Source organism: Protomyctophum parallelum (genome assembly GCF_964188405.1).
Source record: "Protomyctophum parallelum genome assembly, chromosome: 21".
NCBI lineage: Eukaryota > Metazoa > Chordata > Actinopteri > Myctophiformes > Myctophidae > Protomyctophum > Protomyctophum parallelum.
Genome location: NC_139713.1, coordinates 36,193,601 through 36,213,419, shown reverse-complemented (window position 1 = coordinate 36,213,419; position 19,819 = coordinate 36,193,601). Strand labels below are relative to the sequence as shown.

The following is a 19,819-nucleotide window of genomic DNA, read 5'->3' as shown; positions in this document are numbered from 1 at the left end:
CACTGGTTCTAACATACAGCCACTCATTCACATTAGACGTTGTTGGATTGTTGATTCATGTGATCAACGGTAGCTACTTAACTGAGCCTGTCAGTGACGGTGTATATAAAAGGTATAGAGATAGTAGGCTAAATCACCCTACTTAACGTATTGCCAAGGATATCATAACCAGTGGATCTTCATAACACACAAATGGCCCCTAAGGTTTGATCACATCCTCTTCCGTTTGACACAGAAGCACAGCGTCGGTACCAATGTCCAGTCTATACATGGAGTTGTTTATGTCCATTCCCATGTACCTGAGCTAAGCTGGGGATAGAACTGGGGCAAACTGGGCTAAAGCAGTGGTTCTCAAACTTTTTAATTTCAAGGACCCTCAGTTTGATATTCATTAGATTAGACCAGTGGCTTTCAACCTTTTTCATATCAAGGCCCATTCTTTATTTATCATTTGAGCCACGGACCACCCTGTGAAGACATTTAGGCTCTCAGACACAAAACGAAAGAATATTTTGTTATCGTTGGATATCACCTGGGCGTGGCGTGTTTTTGATCTGAATTGTGTAGACTTCTTGTAAATTAACAGTAATGTACGTTCGTAGATGATTCTTTCATCATTGAGAGCGTAAAATGAAATGGTTTCATTTTACACTTTCAAGAGTTAAAGATCTATGAGGGTCTATTTGGTTACCAACTCTCCATCATTCAGATGAGGACCACATGGAACCCCCTCATGGACCACTGGTTGAAAACCACTGGATTGGACCATGCCATAAGACAGTGTACAAATGTTCCATTCTTACACTGTCAGAGTTACAGTCCAATAGTTAAGGGTCCACTTGGTTCCCAACTTCAGTATCAATCATTATGCCTTTGAAACCCCCTCAAGGACCGCTGGGCGTTCCCGTACATACCCTACTTTGAGAACCACTGGGCTAAAGAATGATGGGAGAGCTACAGTACAGCCAGGTAGTAAGCCATAGCAATGGCACAGGCAGGGTGGGGTGGGGGCAGGGTTACGCTAGCAGTGATGCCAGTGCTGGCTTGCTCTGTTGTGGCTATCTTGCAGGACGGAGTGCGCAGCTGCACGTGTGGAAGACCTGCTATCTTCTTTTCCTCACTTGTCTTGTCATCAAACAGTCTATGTTGTCCGGACCTGGGCGTGGCGTGTTTTGGATCTGAAGTGACAGAATATTAGGAAAGGATCACTTAAATGAAGGAATGTGGTAGGAACAACATGAAAACAGGTCACTGTGTGCGCGTGTGTGTGTGTGGGTGGGTGTAATAAGTAATAAAAAATGGTGCCATATTATCATAAACATTAGTGAGGACCAATTATATGAAGATAGGTTGAAAATGAAAACTGAAAACTAAATTTTAACTCCTGAAATTTAATTCACATGTAAAAATCAAAGAGAATAAATAAAGAACTAATTATAAATGCAACGATTCAACACTAAACCAATTAGATGATTGTTAATTGTATACTGTATGTAAACAACAATGTAAAAGTACTAATCATAATTACTGTAGCACTTCACATTGATGAAAGTCTGTGACATCATAAGGGTGTAACAACAACATACATTTATTACACTACAATGTATCACATTATCCGTGATATTTCTATCCCAACTACTCTACATCAATCATAACTAATATGGACACTAAAATCACTGACCACGGTTCAGAACACAGAATAGAATAAAATAGAAGCGCTTTTCGGTGCTGACCCTAATGTAACCTTGGGAACAGCAGCTGTGGAACCACTAATGTTTATGATGTTAACTCTACTGCAAAGGGGTTATGATAATGACATTACTGACTATGTTAACCACTGTGATGTTTTGATGTAAAATGAGTTAGTATTTATAAAACCTTGTTTTTTGTACAGCTCCTCTTCATCGCCCACCTCATCCTCGGTGACCTCTGACCCCGTTGTGTACTCCTCGTCCTCTGACAGGAGGGACTGCTGCCTCTGGCAAAGGTCAAAGGGTAGAGGTCAATGTGAATACGGACACAACAACTCAGCGAACAACACCAATCATGTCAATATTTGATTCAGCTGATTTTTCTGAAGCGACGGGGTAGAGAAGTTACATTCAAGTTACGTTTCATAAGAGTAGACAGGTGCAAAACGACACTGAATAGAGCAGTGGTTCCCAAACCTTTCAGGTCGAGACCCAAAAGAGAGATTAGACGTTTGCCTGGACCATTACTTCTTAATTATTTATTTGAATTTATGGGATTTCTTAGATTAGTTTATTTAAGGCCCAATTGCTTCTCGCCCATTGACTTGTATGACAGACTTTCCCATGTAAATAATCGATCATTTCAGGAGCAAAAGCTTCAAAATCTCTTTTAAATCTATAGTCAACAAGGCCTGCAGTAGGCTAAGCACTGGAAAAATGTGCATGACATCATTTCAATTAACTAAGTCTAAGAACACGGGGAAATGTTAGCCATTGTTCACATGGTGCTCGTCTTTCACAAGCTTCATGGGCTTTTTATTGAACAAACAGAATGCACAGGTGCCAATACCCACCTGAGCAAAATTCTAACATTCTAACAGCACATCTGTGTGATGTTAAGCTGTGTAATATGTGTATTTGTTCAACAGGTGCACGCCTTGCTGTTTAAGTACAGATTTCAGCACGGTAATGCACCCTTTTGGGTTTTCTGGGTATGTGGAATCTGTCGCTGGACACCATCGCGTTATCCTGGTATTCCTATTCTTGCTAATAATATTGCAAATGATTGTATGTGCAGGCAAAATAACATTTGGCAGCTATGGCAGGAGCTGGAAGCTTGTTCAATTTAGCAACGGTTGCTAAGCATTGGACAATCGCTTTTGGGGAGGGATTTAGCAAAAGGTCAAAATGAAGAAAAGTCATACAACATAATTTATACACTCCAGGAGTTAAATTAACGACCTGTGTAATGCAGTGTTTCTCAAACCTTTTCATGTCAAGGACCCCCAAATTGCTATGTATTTGGCCGCGGACCCCCAGCTGAAAAGGTTTTGTACCGGGGACTCCCAGAAGAGAAGATTCATGTTTAAAAATAGCAGAAGCATAATCTCGCAACACGGCACGAAGTGACGCGCTGTGAGATATGTGTGCTATTTTTGTATAGCCAACATATAAATGGATAAAGTGGTTAAAATGATTGTGACGCTATGTTAACTACTTTCGCTGGGGACCAATGATGTAATGATGAACATGAAGGGAGAATCCTACCAGTTGCAGACTTTTTCAACAGGGAGAAAGTAGGTGAAGTTAGAACCGGAGGATAGAAAGAGAAAATAGATAGAGAAAGAGTGAAATAGGAAGAGGAGAACCTACAGTGCTGCCATCTCCTCTTAGCGGTCCCAGCAGACCTGGCTCCAAGAAAACGTCACTGTCCAGAGCCTTGGTGGATCCACTGGACGAAGACTCTTCAGTCCTGACCAGTGGTGGAAAAAGTAAAACAAAATGTTTTACTCAACCCATTTAGACCTGTTGTAACCTATAGGTTGTCATACCTTTCAATCCGGGAGCTTCCTCTGTGTCTCGTTAATTATGTTGCTATACAAGTAGCAACATAATTATTATTATTTTATATTTGAACTAGACAAAGTGCCAATCGGCACAGGTCTCCACCAGGGCAGGTCGCGGCCTCATGGTGGCGCTATAACAGGCTGTTGAGGAAGATTTGGGCCGGAGGTTCGTGTTGGAGGGATGCAGGTACAATGTTTTTCCATGTGTGCATACATAAGTTGTATACAGATCGATGCAGTTATAGCTAAAAACAGGAATTGGCCTGTTATAGCGCCACCGTGAGGCTGATTTTGAGGAATAAATTGTGGCATGTCGTCCTCGGCCTAGTGAAAATGTGCGTGTCTAATTTAACGGAAATTGCACACTGTGTTTGTGATTTGTGGGCTTTTTTCGAAATGGACGAATCGTGTGAGCTTTGGAAGCCAATCTTAGCCAATCAGGATGGAAGATGGGAAATGGTGCCGCTCCGTGTTGATCACATGACTATGGAGATAGTGTATACCGATTTGCGTGAAATTTGGATAAAATCTGAAGGAGTAATAATAGAAAATGTGTCGGCCTCCTGGTGGCGCTATAAAGAGCAGATGTGAAAAATTCCAGGCAAAGGTTTTTCCTTGGCCTCTAGGGAGTTGGCATACAAAGTTATCCACAGATCCGTGCAGTTAGAGGTAAAAACACTTTCCGGCCAGTTATAGCGCCACCTTGAGGCTGAGTTGAAATTGTTCATGTGGCATTTCGTCCTCGGCCTAGTGGGAATGTGGGTGCACAATTTCACAGAAATCACGCGATGTGTTCATGATTTGCAGCATTTTGTTTGAAACTGAGCACTCCTGTGAAATTTGGAAGCCAATCTTAACCAATCAGGATGGAGTCTGAGAAATCTGAAAGACCTGTTTCGTTGAATGGCTCTAGAGAGACTGTGTACCAATTTGCGTGATGTTTGGACAAAATCTGTAGGTGTACTGTGCAAAAACTTGTTTTGCACAAAGCGGCCTCCTGGTGGCGCTATAACAGGCCGTTCTGGAAAGTTTGGGGCAGAGGTTCATCGTTGGCATCCAGGGAGTGTGTGTGCAAAATTTGGCATCGACCGGGTTAACGGTGGCCGAGATTAGCTGCTCACGGACGGACACACACACACACGGACGGACACACGGACGGACGGAGTGCAAAACATACTCTCCCCACATGCCTTCGGCCTGGTGGAGACAATAAGAATTTCTAGGTTTTCAGAAAAGCTTCTGGTCTAAATGTAAAAGTATCAATACTGCAATGTAGAAATTGCAGTATTGGGCCCAATTGCAGTATGATTTGAAGCTTCGGATCAAATCATGAGTCAAAGCCCTCAACACAGAGAAGAAACTTCAAGCATGGTAAAATAAAAAGCCCCCTTTGCCTTGTTTCAGCCTACAGGTCTCTGTAACTTTGTCATACAGCATATTGGTTACACTGTGCATACCACAGAAAGTAAGCACAAACACATGTGGCAGGGTAGCGTCTGCCTTGGAAATTGTACATACATAATCACTATGTATAGGAATTTTATATAGAGATTACAAAAATGTATTCAGCTAAGCAAAGCTGCCCGTGCACGTGAAGGGAAGTCACATAATGAAGCGGAAACAGAAAAATGGCTTGATTCGACACTTGACCGGCGAGTTGATATCACAGAACATTTGTTTCTTGGGAGGGGCACAAAGAAAGGAAAGGTGTAGCATCCCGACTCCTCACCCAACTACACATGTAACCAAATGGACCCTCCCAGGTCAACTTACTTACATTTGTTGAACCACACTTGATTCCAAACCACGGCATCGGGCATCCACAAGATACGTAGATACACGTATATACAGTATGACTTTACTGGTGATCTCACAAAATGTGATCTTTTATTTTATACTTCACTTCTTTGCACAGCTTAAATAAAAACACGTTTACACTGTGAATGTTTGGAAATAATTTAACAAGGGACACACCTGAGGTTATGTGTCTACCATATGTTCAGATTTATGTGCAGACTGTGGCTGAACTGTTTATGTACAGTCTGACTATAATTGAACACATGCAGTGAAAGGTTATGAGAGGAATCTGCCAAACACTTAAATGGGCAAGAAACAACATTAACGCACTAGATGTCGGACTTGGTTAGTCAATTCCCCCTTCCGTCTATAAGGTAGTCTTAGGGGAACAAGTACATTAGCCAGAGCAATGAACAGAACACAGATGTATATTGGTGGTCATCACACATCATCTTACAAAGCTAAAATCATTCTGTCGTCAATATGACCTTTAAGTAAAAAAGCAGTGCACTGTTTTGAGGCAGGATGGTCTAATCATGTGATCCCAACACTAAACCAGATGATCTCACTAATTATGTCCTTCTTCTGTGATTAAAAGTATGTTAATCAGTAAAACCAGCTGTTTTTAATGCTTGTTTGAAATGAAAGGCACCCTGCGTACTCTTGGCTCTCCGCGTCATGTGATCTGACATCACTAGTGTTACCGTGTGGCCATGGAGGGCTGGAGACAGATTTGCTAGAGAGCACCCAGTGGTGGGCCAGGCCAGAGTGCAGCGGCTCCAGAGGCCTCAGGCTTCACTCACACCTGCACAACAGATTGATGCATAGCTGATGCATGAGACTTGTTTACTGATGCAAGCTCGCAATTCATTTCCAATGGGAGTCACATGGTTTGACACAACATTTTTGTTGTATGAGGGGGAGGGGGTCAGTCAAAACACAGCCGAAAGCCGTGCATCAAAAATGTTGTGTCAAACCATGTGCCTTCCATTGGAAATGCAATGGGGCGGCCATGACACTTACCCTTTGTTCACATCATGTTGTATGCTAGATGCGAAGGTGTGAGTGAGGCCTCAGCGTGCACACGTGTGTTGTGTTCATCCGCTACCTAGGCCCCCATTTGATGATATTGAGACCCTGGAACTGTCTTTTCAGAGCCTGTCTGTCCGACCACTGCGAATCCAGATGGCTGTCATCGTCGGTGTCCTCAAGTTTCTGGAACATATAAGTGTCACCAACTTTCAGAACCACATTTGCCACAATCAGGAGTATGGATTTGTAAAAGACTACTCTGCAGTCCACATTGCATTTCAACCCGTGTAATGTTTCAGTGAACATGTTGCTTGGTCCTGCCCTGCCCTCACCTTCAGATCCTCCTGTCTCCTGTACTGGTGCATCATCATTTGTTTCTGCTGCTCTTCTGTGATCAGAGGCTCTCTCGCAGGCGCCCCCTGGCCACTCTGAAAGGAACAGCCGCAATATACACTACAGAGTAGACTACAGTATGTTTCACACAATACCTCAAACAGACAAATTAACTGTATTATGACTAAAGGCAGTTAACATTCATTTAGGCTGTAAGAGGCCTCACCTTTTGGATTTTAACAACAATCTTGGTCTTCTCATTTTTGCCAATGTAGTCTTGTAGCTTTGTCCCTCTCTGCATCTCTTTGGCAGCCCACCATAGCTGACACTCACCCTCTGTGATCACCTGCAGAGCAGCCTGGAGAAGGAGACAATAATGGGAGGAGCAGAGATTGATGGATTGAGAGAGAATGACTGGCAGAGAGAACTAGACTAAAAGCTAGAATAAAATGGATTTCCCTCCCTCCCCACAAAATCCATTATGCAGTCACAGAAGTGCAAATTCCTGGAGGGACAACAGTGATGGTTAAAATTGTCCATTTTTTTATGATTACTAATTTCACTTGAATTTCACATTTTTATAGGTCACACAATGATAAAAACATTTTGTTTTTTGTTTTTCTACCAAAAGAAAACTAAGAATATTCACATTTATTTCAGGAATAAACAAGATTTTGTGAGCTTGATAGATCAGCTATATTTGTTTTTGAGGTGTCAAGCTGTATTTTCTTTTAAATTAACACTGATTTTACATGTTACCCACTAAATATCCCATATAATTTGTGATTCCTGCATGCTATGCAGTGTTTTCCCATGCAGTGGGTTGAACCTAGCCTGGCTAATAAACCAGACCGAATCAGCCGTTGGCAAACAAAAATTGCATCCCGCGACAGTGTTGTGTGATATTAGTCTGGCTTATTAGCCAGGCTAGGTTGAACCCAGCAACAACAGTTCCTGACTGGAACACACACAGGAACAATCCCTGCTGAATAAAATGGATCAGACCACAATATTGTTTTAGTAAAGCTACATTCATAATGCCTTTCCTGGAGCTAATACATAATTAGACCTATTTGATCCCCATGAGAAAACATTGATGAAACATTGTTGAGCCATTTACCTGAGTCCCTGAAAGGTCTTCCTGGTTCTCAAACTCCATCCTGATTGGGTCGTGGGGAGGCAGACCCATGGGGTAAACAATCATGACTGCACCCCTCAGCAGGTCTAAAGCTTCCTTCACCACCTCCATGGTGCTGCACACATTGGCCTGCACTTGTTTCTGAAGAACAAAATAAAGCAATAATATGAAAGCTCTGGAGCTGTGAGTGTGTGTTTTATGTTATAAAACACTGAATATATAACTGGGGGCAACTGCTACTTCCACAATAAACACAAAACTTACTTTTGAGATCAGTGCCCTTGACTCTTCCATTGTCTTCAACAGTACCTCTTTCATCTTCTCGTTTGGAGCTGTTAGAAAGTAGGCGGACATTTTTATTGTGAGACGCTCATATGGATAGCATGTACTGTCTGACACTCTTCAAAATCACATTCCCTCTTTCAATAACCAAAAACATGCAATATGATATTGTATGCATTATGCAACACTATTTCAGAACTAGAACTGCACTCTGTCGAGTGCATACTTGCTTGTTGCACACTAGTAGGCCATAAATGGCCAACTAGTGCGCAAGCAGAGCGCGCAAGTCCTTTCGACCGCTGTAAACTGTCAAATCTCAGTATCTCTGTGAAGGAACGTTTGAAATGTATAATTTTTAGATGTAACTATTTGCTAACTACCTACTTTATGCATATAAACACCTAGTATTATTAAGTATGATTCAAGTTTCTATCTATATAAGTTTGGGTGAAGAGCTAGTCATACATATACACACCACGCACTCTGGTCCCAGCAGATCAGGCACAACTTGCTATTTTATTATTACTGATTATGTATATAGTATACGTATGACTAGCTCTAAATGATGACGTAAGAGATATGGTCATTTGTGGTCGTTTGGTCCCAGCAAAGCAGGCATATACTATATAGGCATATAGTATATATAGTATATATATAGTATATAGGCATATACTATATACGTATACATACATACTATATAGAGTGTGTAGTTGTAAGTTGATTAGCGGTATACTGTGGTTACTTTGCGCCAAAAACCGTGACAGCTGTCCCGCCATTTGATGTTTATGCAAGAAAACAGCAAATCTGTGCCTGGTTTGCTGGGACCAAATGACCACAAATGACCATATTTCTTACGTCATCATTAAGAGCTAGTCATACATATACACACCACGTACTCTGGTCCCAGCAGATCAGGCACAATGTTCTATTTTATTTTTACTGATTAAGTATATAGTATACGTATGACTAGCTCTAAATGATGACGTAAGAAATATATATAGTATATAGGCATATACTATATACGTATACATATATACTCTATACTGTATAAAGTGTGTAGTTGTAAGTTGATTAGCGGTATACTCTGGTTACTTTGCGCCAAAAACCGTGACAGCTGTCCCGCCATCTGATGTTTATGCAAGAAAACAGCAAATCTGTGCCTGGTTTGCTGCGACCAAATGACCACAAATGACCATATTTCTTCTTACGTCATCATTAAGAGTTAGCCATACATATACACACCACGTACTCTGGTCCCAGCAGATCAGGCACAATTTGCTATTTTATTTTTACTGATTATGTATATAGTATACGTATGACTAGCTCTAAATGATGACGTAAGAAATATGGTCATTTGTGGTCATTTGGTCCCAGCAAAACAGGCACAGATTTGATGTTTTTCTGCATAAACATGGAATGGCAGGACAGCTGTCACGGCGGAAGAGACCGGGCGAAAACATTACTTGCGCGCTCTGCTTGCGCAAGTAATAATGGGCCTTGATATGAAAAGGGTTGAAAACCACTGTTGTAGAGGGATTATGAGAATAGTAACCCCAGGGGCTCAGTCAAAGGGCCCCCAGGGGCTCAGTCAAGGGGCCCCAAGGGGCCAAACGTGTCACAAACACTGTTCATCCGCTTTACTCAGAACATTGTGTGACTACATTGATGTATAAACTGTGTGGGACGTTGACACTTGAGGGCCTGAGGGTGGCGCCAGAGTCAAGGTTTACTTTAATGGTTAGGATTCATAGACAAACAATTATTTTGGTATTTAGGAATCGAGGCATAGGCTACAGTTTTTTGGCTGTTACAGCCGATATCGGTTATTTTCACAATTGTTGCCTCTTTCTTATGTAATATTTGACAATTTGGCCAATGTTTGACACATTATATAGGATAGGATAGCATTTCCTGGCGTCCCCAGTCAAAAGCATTGAGAACCCCTGGCCTACAGTAGGCTACACCAAGTATCATCACAAATGGCAGATCTACAAGCTCACACGCGTTGTGAGCTTGGCAGCTCGGAATGTTCCACACGGCATAGGAATTAATGCTGGGGTTGGACTGGTTAAATGCCAAGTATAAAAGTTATTTTCAGTCTGTCCTAGTGGAAACAAAATATTCTCTCCAGCTTCCCTCCTTACATACTGCATCTTTGGAGGAACATATACATATTTACATACTGTTAATATGACAAAAGGTGCTATAAAGTGTAATTCAGGTGGTGCAGTGGATGAAAAGGTTATTTTTACAGGGGTGACCTGAGGCACACAATGTTTGTTGAACCACAGCCTGTCCTACACCAGTGGTTCCCAAACTTTCTCATGTCAAGGACCCCCAAATTAACACTAATTAGCCTGCGGACCCCCATTAGAAAACATATGCCAGGGACCCCCGTAAGAGAAGATTCTTTACGGCTCTAGCCGTACAAATGCAAATGGTCATTTGCATTACATACACTCTCAGAGTTACAGTCCCATAAGGGTCCATTTGAATGATACCTACCTTGGCATGGCCATAAATGCCTGACGAGAGAAGTTTATGTTGTTTAATTTTCAGACAGCTATTAAGCTTGTTGTGCTACGTAGGCTAATGATAAAAAAAAAACGTCGGTTCACTTCTTCGAGTTCATTTTGAACATGATTGCACACATCGATTCGACCGCTTACTATCAACAGTACGTGTTGGCAGGTTTTCAGAGAGAAACAAGCAATCATGGTATATGAAAACAAGCCCCAAAATAAAAAATATATAAACTATTTTCCGGTCCCTAAAATGTTTTCAGGTGGGGGTCCGCAGGCAAATACATGTTAATTTGGCGGTCCTTGGCTTGAACACTGTTTAAACCAACATTATGAAGACCAAATAAGCAAAACCAGCAACTATACTTCTTAGCAAGAAACTTTACAGAAGACTAATCCCAACATTGCTTATAATAAGCGAACATGGCAACCGCAGTTTTCACAGCGACTACAGGGCCCAATCCCATCGCCTGCGCGTACACGGTCCGTAACCATGACAACATAGACAGCGTACACAGCTTAGAGTACTCTATGGTACACAGCGACAACAGATCCCATAGGCCGAACTGCCAAGCTTCGTTGTTAACACAACGAATGCAAATAAATAAACTGGTACATGTTTAGGTATGATGAATAAAGTTCTCCCGGATTTAGGTTGAGTTAATACAATAAACAATCCCAGAGAAAACATGTTAAATCAATTTCCATCAGTAAAAAAAGCTACAATTTAGATTATGTTGATACCTGTTGATCTGAAAACGCTGACGTTGTCTGTTGTAGCACGCTGGGTGGGCGTGTCTCCACTTGACGTGGCATCGACTGACCACGCTGTGACGCTGTTGCCATGGTTTTCACCCCGTTTGTTGAATGTATTTGTTGACAGGTCTGGTCTTTAAAAGGCGACAGACAGGTCACAAGTCACATACTCATTGTGAATGTTGGAGATGATGGAGATGAGTGTCCAGCGGAGGTCAGGTGTGATGGAGTGCAGTGATGGTGTCATCATGCCATGGAGGAGGTTGGCCTGGAGGCTGAGAACGGCCGAGCAGAGAGATGCCTGGAAGGAGTTGCTGCAGCAGTGCCTGCACAACAATCAGATGAACAACAACAACACCCAGGCCCGGCTGTTGCTGGCATTTGTTCGGTCCACGCTGGAGCGCAGTGCCCTCGCCAGAGAGCGAATGATGCTGCCACACCACCACAAAGCCATCATCATACCAGCTGAGGACGTCAATAAGCTGCCTGACCACAACAACCATGAGGTCAGCAGCAAGGAGAAGAGGAGCAGGTCGGCCCAGAAACGAGGCTACATCATGGACGAGCTGTTGCAGACGGAGAAGTCCTACGTCAGGGATCTGCGCGAGTGTCTGGAGACGTACCTGTGGGAGATGGCCAGCGGAGTGCAGGAGGAGGAGGAGGGGATACCCACGGGCATCCTCGACAAGGAGCAGGCCATCTTCGGGAACATGCGGGAGCTCTACGAGTTCCACAGCGATCATTTCCTGAAGGACCTGGTGGACTGCGAGCTGCCGGAGGACGTGGGCCACTGCTTCATCACGTGGGCCGAGAAGTTCCAGGCGTACGTGACTTACTGCAAGAACGCGCCCGGATCCAATCGGCTCGTGGCGGAACACGCCGGAACCTTCTTCGACGGCATCCAGCGGAGGCGCGGCCTCGATCGGGCAAACTCCATCAAGTCCCACCTCATGAAACCCGTGCAGAGGATCACAAAGTACCAGCTCCTGCTCAAGGACTTGTCATCGTGCTGCGAGGAGGGAAAGAAGGACGAGGTTGCGGAGGGCCTGCAGGTGATCCTGGGTGTTCTCCAGAGAGTTAACGACGCCATGCACCTTGCCTCGCTGGAGGGTTTCCACGAGAACCTGGAGGTCCAGGGGAACCTGATCCTCCACGACAGCTTCCAGGTGCAGAACCCCAGCTCCTTCATTCAGAAGGTTCACCACCGCCACCTGTTCCTGCTGGAGAAGGCACTGGTCTTCAGCAAGGAGGTCAGAGACTCCACCGGCGGGACAAAGTACCGCTTCAAGAATACAATACAGACGTCGGAGTTGTTGGGGGTGATTGAACACGTCGAGGGGGATCCTTGTAAGTTTGCTCTGTTGGCGGTAGGAAGGAAACCCACCTCCCACAACCTGACCGTACTCAGGGCATCCAACGTGGGAACAAAAGAGGAGTGGATTAAGAACACCAGGGCGCTGATGCAGGAGAGGACGACTCACCTGACGACGAGTCGTTCTCTCCACCTCCCCAAAACACTGTTCAAACGCAGGAGCAGGAATAGCTTTGCAGGCACTGGCGTCTCAAGTAGAGGAACATAAGGGCAGTGGGCATCAGCATCAGGGACCAACAGGAGACTCTTATTCTACACAGTAAAGTCCTTAATGCAAAGAGTGTACAAATGGACCAAAGCGGATTTCCTTTTTTTTTAACAATAATATCCTGTATTTTCTTGTTTTGATTTTCATCATTAATTATTCAGATGGTATTTTGTCCTTTGTTGTTTCTGTTCCGTTATCTGTTCTTATAAGTCTTTAACGAACAACTTCAATAAAATATCTAATAAATAACAAAACAGTGTGTCAACTTCTAATATTAGCCTATCTCACAATGGCTTATAGTGGTGATCATAATTAATAATCATAGCTGCTGTGCTGAAATGGGAATGGTCCCAGTTCCATTGTTGACACACTAAACCCTGTGGAGGTAATGTGTGCTGAAATGGTCTCAGTCTATGAACAACACAGCAATGTTCTCCGATTCTCATATTAAAGTTCTATTTATTATGTGCTTTGGGGTCATTTATGTCCCATCTTAACTTGTAAGCCTGTTTAATTTAGCATGCAAAACAACACATCAAAAGGTTTAGGAGAACTCCAATTCTTTAAAGCTTCAACTTTTTAGAAATAAAAATGATATACTGCTGTATGGTAAAGTATCCTGATATAATATAACTATCATAACGGTGGTGGTTTGACTGGTTTCTCTCTTTCTATTGAGAACTATAGAGACTGTTCAGTTAACTGTACTTACAGTAGGTGACAAGATTTTGCCTGATGCTCAAAGTGCAATATCACACAAGCCCAAGTGGGCATTCTGTCTTATTACTCAGCATATAGATTGTTGATTTAACCCATTCTGACCTGAGATCAGATTCTATAAATGTCTTCTACATCCTGACAGTTTTCATTCTGACCTGAGATCAGATTCTAAAAATGTCTTCTACATCCTGACAGTTTTCTGAAAAAGCTATGTTTCCATGTCAGTCGTTCTTTGATTTTTCAAAAATAGCAGACACCAAAGGGGGTTCCCGCCCAAAATTATAAGGATAACATAGAAGAACATGACTACAGGACTACTCAGAAATTAATGCAAACTTTGCAAAGTCATCTAAGTATGAAAAAGCAAATTGATTTTAAATTCACAAACTTTCAGACAAAGTAATCTTCTAATCCACTGCTAGCCCGTAGCCACAGTTTGCCCTTAAATCATAGTGTTATCGTGGACCTTTTTGACAAACATTACGCAGTAAAGAGTTTGATAGTTTTAATTGGGAATTGGAATAGACAGGGACAATATAAAATCCACACTTCAAATTCAATCAGAATCACACACAAACCTATATTAAGTTTATGCTTCAGCAGAGCCTGAGGTAAATCTCCACACACAGTTTCGCTATTTGCCCTTGGATAGATATTGTCCAATATCATATTGGACAAGGATCTTTGAGACATTATCTAATATTTTAAGTACTAATAAGTTCTAATTATTCTGGGAATGTCAGGTTCCATTTTCAACGTCTCTCATACCGTACTTATGGTCTGTTCAAATAAAATAAAAGTAGACACAGTGGAAAAAAAAGGCTCAACATTTAGCTCAACATATTGACCAGCAGACTTCACCTTGAAGGAAATATAGGTCTTATCAACCTTAAACTAGTTTGTAATCTTTTTTTCTTAACCAGCCATATTTGAAGAAAAATAAATACAAAGCTTCAGCTCTGTGGTTTGTATCCATAGCCAACTAATATAATATAGCATATGATATTATAACTGCAGCTCAACAATATTAATATATCATACTATATTATCCCCTGGGCCTGTACAGAGATCCAGCTCTGGTTGGAGGTCACCTCCCTATACTCATTACATTTGATAGCCTCTCTCCTGGACACCTTGAAAACTAGATCATGCCAGGACCAACAGGAATCTTGGGCGACAGCCCTTCGCGAGGTAAACAGACACCTAAAGTCCCTAGTTAAAAGTAGAATTCACGCGTCCTTCTGGGACCCTTGCGTCTCCTTCCCGCGCCTGGATAGCCCCAATCTCACAACAACTGACCTCGACTGTGGCAGTAACGCCCGGCGGTCTCACACGGTCTGGACCGCCGACCGCCGACCCGATAACGTTCATGGATTCCCCACTCCTATTCTCCCAAACGTCCTCGCCCAGTTCTTCCCCTGTATTAGCGGTTGTCCAACTACCCAACGTGACGTCACAACCCCAGGTAGTAGTAGCCGCCTCCCCTACGGACAAAATTATCTTGGATTCCTTTTTAGAGATACCCCCGGCTCAGGCACCGGAACCACCCAGCATCAGTATGAAACGGCTACTCGACGCCACACTACTGGTCTATGCGAATCACAAAGAACCTACCACGGCGAGCGACCCCTCTACCTCCACCCTACAGACCCCCTTGTCCTTAGCCAAACGTACTATACATTCGCACAAGGGCGACAAGAGCGTGTGGGCTTTGGATCCCACGTGTCCCACCATTCTGGCAGGAGCCTCTAACTTTAGGCTACTTCCCTATATTCTGGATCAGAGGGTCCAAGTAGACTGCTACCCGGGGGCCGGCGTATCGCACGCGATTGATATTCTGACGAAAATACCCAAGCCCCACCCCGAGGTGAGACAAATCGTTCTATTTTTCGGCTTTAATAACAGACATAACTTAACACCTTCGAGAGGAACGTACGCCGACTACGAGACGTGGCAACCGAAAAATTCCCCAAGGCTAGGGTGCTTTTCACTCTGATAAACTTCTCACCGGACCTTCCCGCTGAACACCAAGCGGACTTACGTAGGATCAACGGTTGCCTTGAAAAGTACCCACATATTCCTCCCCTACCAGCGGGAGATCTACTGACCCAGACTGATAAAGTCCACTGGCAGAATACAACGGGTGAAAAATACTGGCAGTTATGGCAGGGCTACTTAGCCTGAATATGTCTCCTTAGGACTCCCACGATAGGAACCTCCCACCTCGGCCCTCCTGTATGGAGTTACCACTAGCTCTTTTTTTCCCCCCCTCTGCCCTGGAACCCCCCACTGGATTGAACTAAATAAGAATATTATATTCGGACATTATGTTCCTGTGAAACTACAAATGTAAGACTCCTATTTGGCTTGTTATTAATGTCATTGATGATGATGTAATTCTTTGGTTTTAGTTAAAACTGGAAAAAAAAACAACAACTAAGACTATGATAATACTACCGTGGGACTTTCCTGGGCTTATGGGTCGCGAAGCGTCACTTGAGATTACTTAATTCCATCCACTTCTCTCGGGTAAAAACGAAGCGACACTTTATTCAACTCCATCTAAGACTCTCTGCGCACACGCGCGTGCGGATCTGCTATTTCTCTGTCTTAAAAAACATCACTACCACGGGACCTTTTCGCTTTCTTAGTACAGTACAGACGCTCTAGTACGCTCTGACGACACTGCTATAGACTGGGCTAAGACATAAACTGGGCAACAAAAACAACGACTGTGATAACACCAGCACCGGGCCAACTTCAGTATCAATCATTATGCCTTTGAAACCCCCTCAAGGACCGCTGGGCGTTCCCGTACATACCCTACTTTGAGAACCACTGGGCTAAAGAATGATGGGAGAGCTACAGTACAGCCAGGTAGTAAGCCATAGCAATGGCACAGGCAGGGTGGGGTGGGGGCAGGGTTACGCTAGCAGTGATGCCAGTGCTGGCTTGCTCTGTTGTGGCTATCTTGCAGGACGGAGTGCGCAGCTGCACGTGTGGAAGACCTGCTATCTTCTTTTCCTCACTTGTCTTGTCATCAAACAGTCTATGTTGTCCGGACCTGGGCGTGGCGTGTTTTGGATCTGAAGCGACAGAATATTAGGAAAGGATCACTTAAGTGAAGGAATGTGGTAGGAACAACATGAAAACAGGTCACTGTGTGCGCGTGTGTGTGTGTGTGTGTGTGTGTGTGGGTGGGTGGGTGTAATAAGTAATAGAAAATGGTGCCATATTATCATAAACATTAGTGAGGACCAATTATATGAAGATAGGTTGAAAATGGGTGAAGTCTTCCTTCAATGAGCATGGACTGGACTGCTCCATCTTACATGGCCTTTTCCGCCATCAGGTGGCTAAATAGAGCAAATCCACCCAAATGTTCTGAAAACTAAATTTTAACTCCTGAAATTTAATTCACATGTAAAAATCAAAGAAAATAAATAAAGAACTAATTATAAATGCAACGATTCAACACTAAACCAATTAGATGATTGTTAATTGTATACTGTATGTAAACAACAATGTAAAAGTACTAATCATAATTAGCACTTCACATTGATGAAAGTCTGTGACATCATAAGGGTGTAACAACAACATACATTTATTACACTACAATGTATCACATTATCCGTGATATTTCTATCCCAACTACTCTACATCAATCATAACTAATATGGACACTAAAATCACTGACCACGGTTCAGAACACAGAACAGCAGCTGTGGAACTACTAATGTTTATGATGTTAACTCTACTGCAAAGGGGTTATGATAATGACATTACTGACTATGTTAACCACTGTGATGTTTTGATGTAAAATGAGTTAGTATTTATAAAACCTTGTTTTTTGTACAGCTCCTGTTCATCGCCCACCTCATCCTCGGTGACCTCTGACCCCGTCGTGTACTCCTCGTCCTCTGACAGGAGGGACTGCTGCCTCTGGCAAAGGTCAAAGGGTAGAGGTCAATGTGAATACGGACACAACAACTCAGCGAACAACACCAATCATGTCAATATTTGATTCAGCTGATTTTTCTGAAGCGACGGGGTAGAGAATTTACATTCAAGTTACGTTTCATAAGAGTAGACAGGTGCAAAACGACACTGAATAGAGCAGTGGTTCCCAAACCTTTCAGGTCGAGACCCAAAAGAGAGATTAGACGTTTGCCTGGACCATTACTTCTTAATTATTTATTTGTTTATTTTAATTTATGGGATTTCTTAGATTAGTTTATTTAAGGCCCAATTGCTTCTCGCCCACTGACTTGTATGACAGACTTTCCCATGTAAATAATCGATCATTTCAGGAGCAAAAGCTTCAAAATCTCTTTTAAATCTATAGTCAACAAGGCCTGCAGTAGGCTAAGCACTGGAAAAATGTGCATGACATCATTTCAATTAACTAAGTCTAAGAACACGGGGAAATGTTAGCCATTGTTCACATGGTGCTCGTCTTTCACAAGCTTCATGGGCTTTTTATTGAACAAACAGAATGCACAGGTGCCAATACCCACCTGAGCAAAATTCTAACATTCTAACAGCACATCTGTGTGATGTTAAGCTGTGTAATATGTGTATATGTTCAACAGGTGCACGCCTTGCTGTTTAAGTACAGATTTCAGCACGGTAATGCACCCTTTTGGGTTTTCTGGGTATGTGGAATCTGTCGCTGGACACCATCGCGTTATCCTGGTATTCCTATTCTTGCTAATAATATTGCAAATGATTGTATGTGCAGGCAAAATAACATTTGGCAGCTATGGCAGGAGATGGAAGCTTGTTCAACTTAGCAATGGTTGCTAAGCATTGGACAATCGCTTTTGGGGAGGGATTTAGCAAAAGGTAAAAATGAAGAAAAGTCATACAACATAATTTATACACTCCAGGAGTTAAATTAACGACCTGTGTAATGCAGTGTTTCTCAAACCTTTTCATGTCAAGGACCCACAAATGTCTATGTATTTGGCTGCGGACCCCCAGCTGAAAAGGTTTTGTACCGGGGACTCCCAGAAGAGAAGATTCATGTTTAAAAATAGCAGAAGCATAATCTCGCAACACGGCACGAAGTGACGCGCTGTGAGATATGTGTGCTATTTTTGTATAGCCAACATATAAATGGATAAAGTGGTTAAAATGATTGTGACGCTATGTTAACTACTTTTGCTGGGGACCCCCTGAAACCCTCCCCCAAAGGACCAATGATGTAATGATGAACATGAAGGGAGAATCCTACCAGTTGCAGACTTTTTCAACAGGGAGAAAGTAGGTGAAGTTAGAACCGGAGGATAGAAAGAGAAAAGAGATAGAGAAAGAGTGAAATACAATTTACAATTTACAATTTAGGCATTTAGCAGACGCTCTTAATCCAGAGCGACTTACAATAATCAGGAACAAAAGCATGGGAATATATCACAAAAGCATTTATCATAAAACATGCGTAAGCTAAGAAAGTAACAGTGGAATATCTATATTATGAGACTATACATATAAGCTATATATATATACTACTATGCTATACAGTACATATGTACTATGGCGTGCTATGACTATATACAATGCAATTATAGTGCAGAGGAATTATAGGAAGAGGAGGATGAAGAGAAGAACCTACAGTGCTGCCATCTCCTCTTAGCGGTCCCAGCAGACCTGGCTCCAAGAAAACGTCACTGTCCAGAGCCTTGGTGGATCCACTGGACGAAGACTCTTCAGTCCTGACCAGTGGTGGAAAAAGTAAAACAAAATGTTTTACTCAACCCATTTAGACCTGTTGTAACCTATAGGTTGTCATACCTTTCAATCCGGGAGCTTCCTCTGTGTCTCGTTAATTATGTTGCTATACAAGTAGCAACATAATTATTATTATTTTATATTTGAATAAGAATTTCTAGGTTTTCAGAAAAGCTTCTGGTCTAAATGTAAAAGTATCAATACCGCAATGTAGAAATACTGTGTTGAAGTCAGTAATCCGATTTCCAATCACGTGATCGGATCGGGACAACCCTATTTTGTAACTAGTCAAGTAACTAAAGTTTTCAAATCATTGTAGAATAGAAGTACAATATTTGCCTCTGAGATGTAGTGGACTAGATGTAAAAGTATAGAAAAATGGAAACACAGT

At 42.5% G+C, this 19,819-nt stretch overlaps 2 protein-coding genes across 2 annotated transcripts; both read right to left on the bottom strand.

Moving 5' to 3' along the window:
- Positions 1-888: 888 nt before the first annotated feature.
- LOC310878975 (uncharacterized protein) lies at positions 889-6,050 on the bottom strand (the record flags this gene model as incomplete). Its single annotated transcript, XM_083793390.1, has 4 exons — positions 889-1,178; positions 1,879-1,978; positions 3,345-3,444; positions 6,040-6,050. 4 exons carry the CDS (start codon positions 6,048-6,050, stop codon positions 955-957), a joined length of 435 nt encoding a protein of 144 aa, XP_083649516.1. The 3' UTR covers positions 889-954.
- Positions 6,051-6,439: 389 nt separating this feature from the next.
- LOC310878974 (cilia- and flagella-associated protein 298-like) lies at positions 6,440-8,192 on the bottom strand (the record flags this gene model as incomplete). The annotated part of the gene is made up of 5 exons (XM_083793389.1): positions 6,440-6,550; positions 6,700-6,795; positions 6,927-7,058; positions 7,821-7,979; positions 8,103-8,192. The coding sequence occupies 5 exons, from the start codon at positions 8,190-8,192 to the stop codon at positions 6,440-6,442; spliced, it is 588 nt and encodes a 195-aa protein (XP_083649515.1).
- Positions 8,193-19,819: the final 11,627 nt, after the last annotated feature.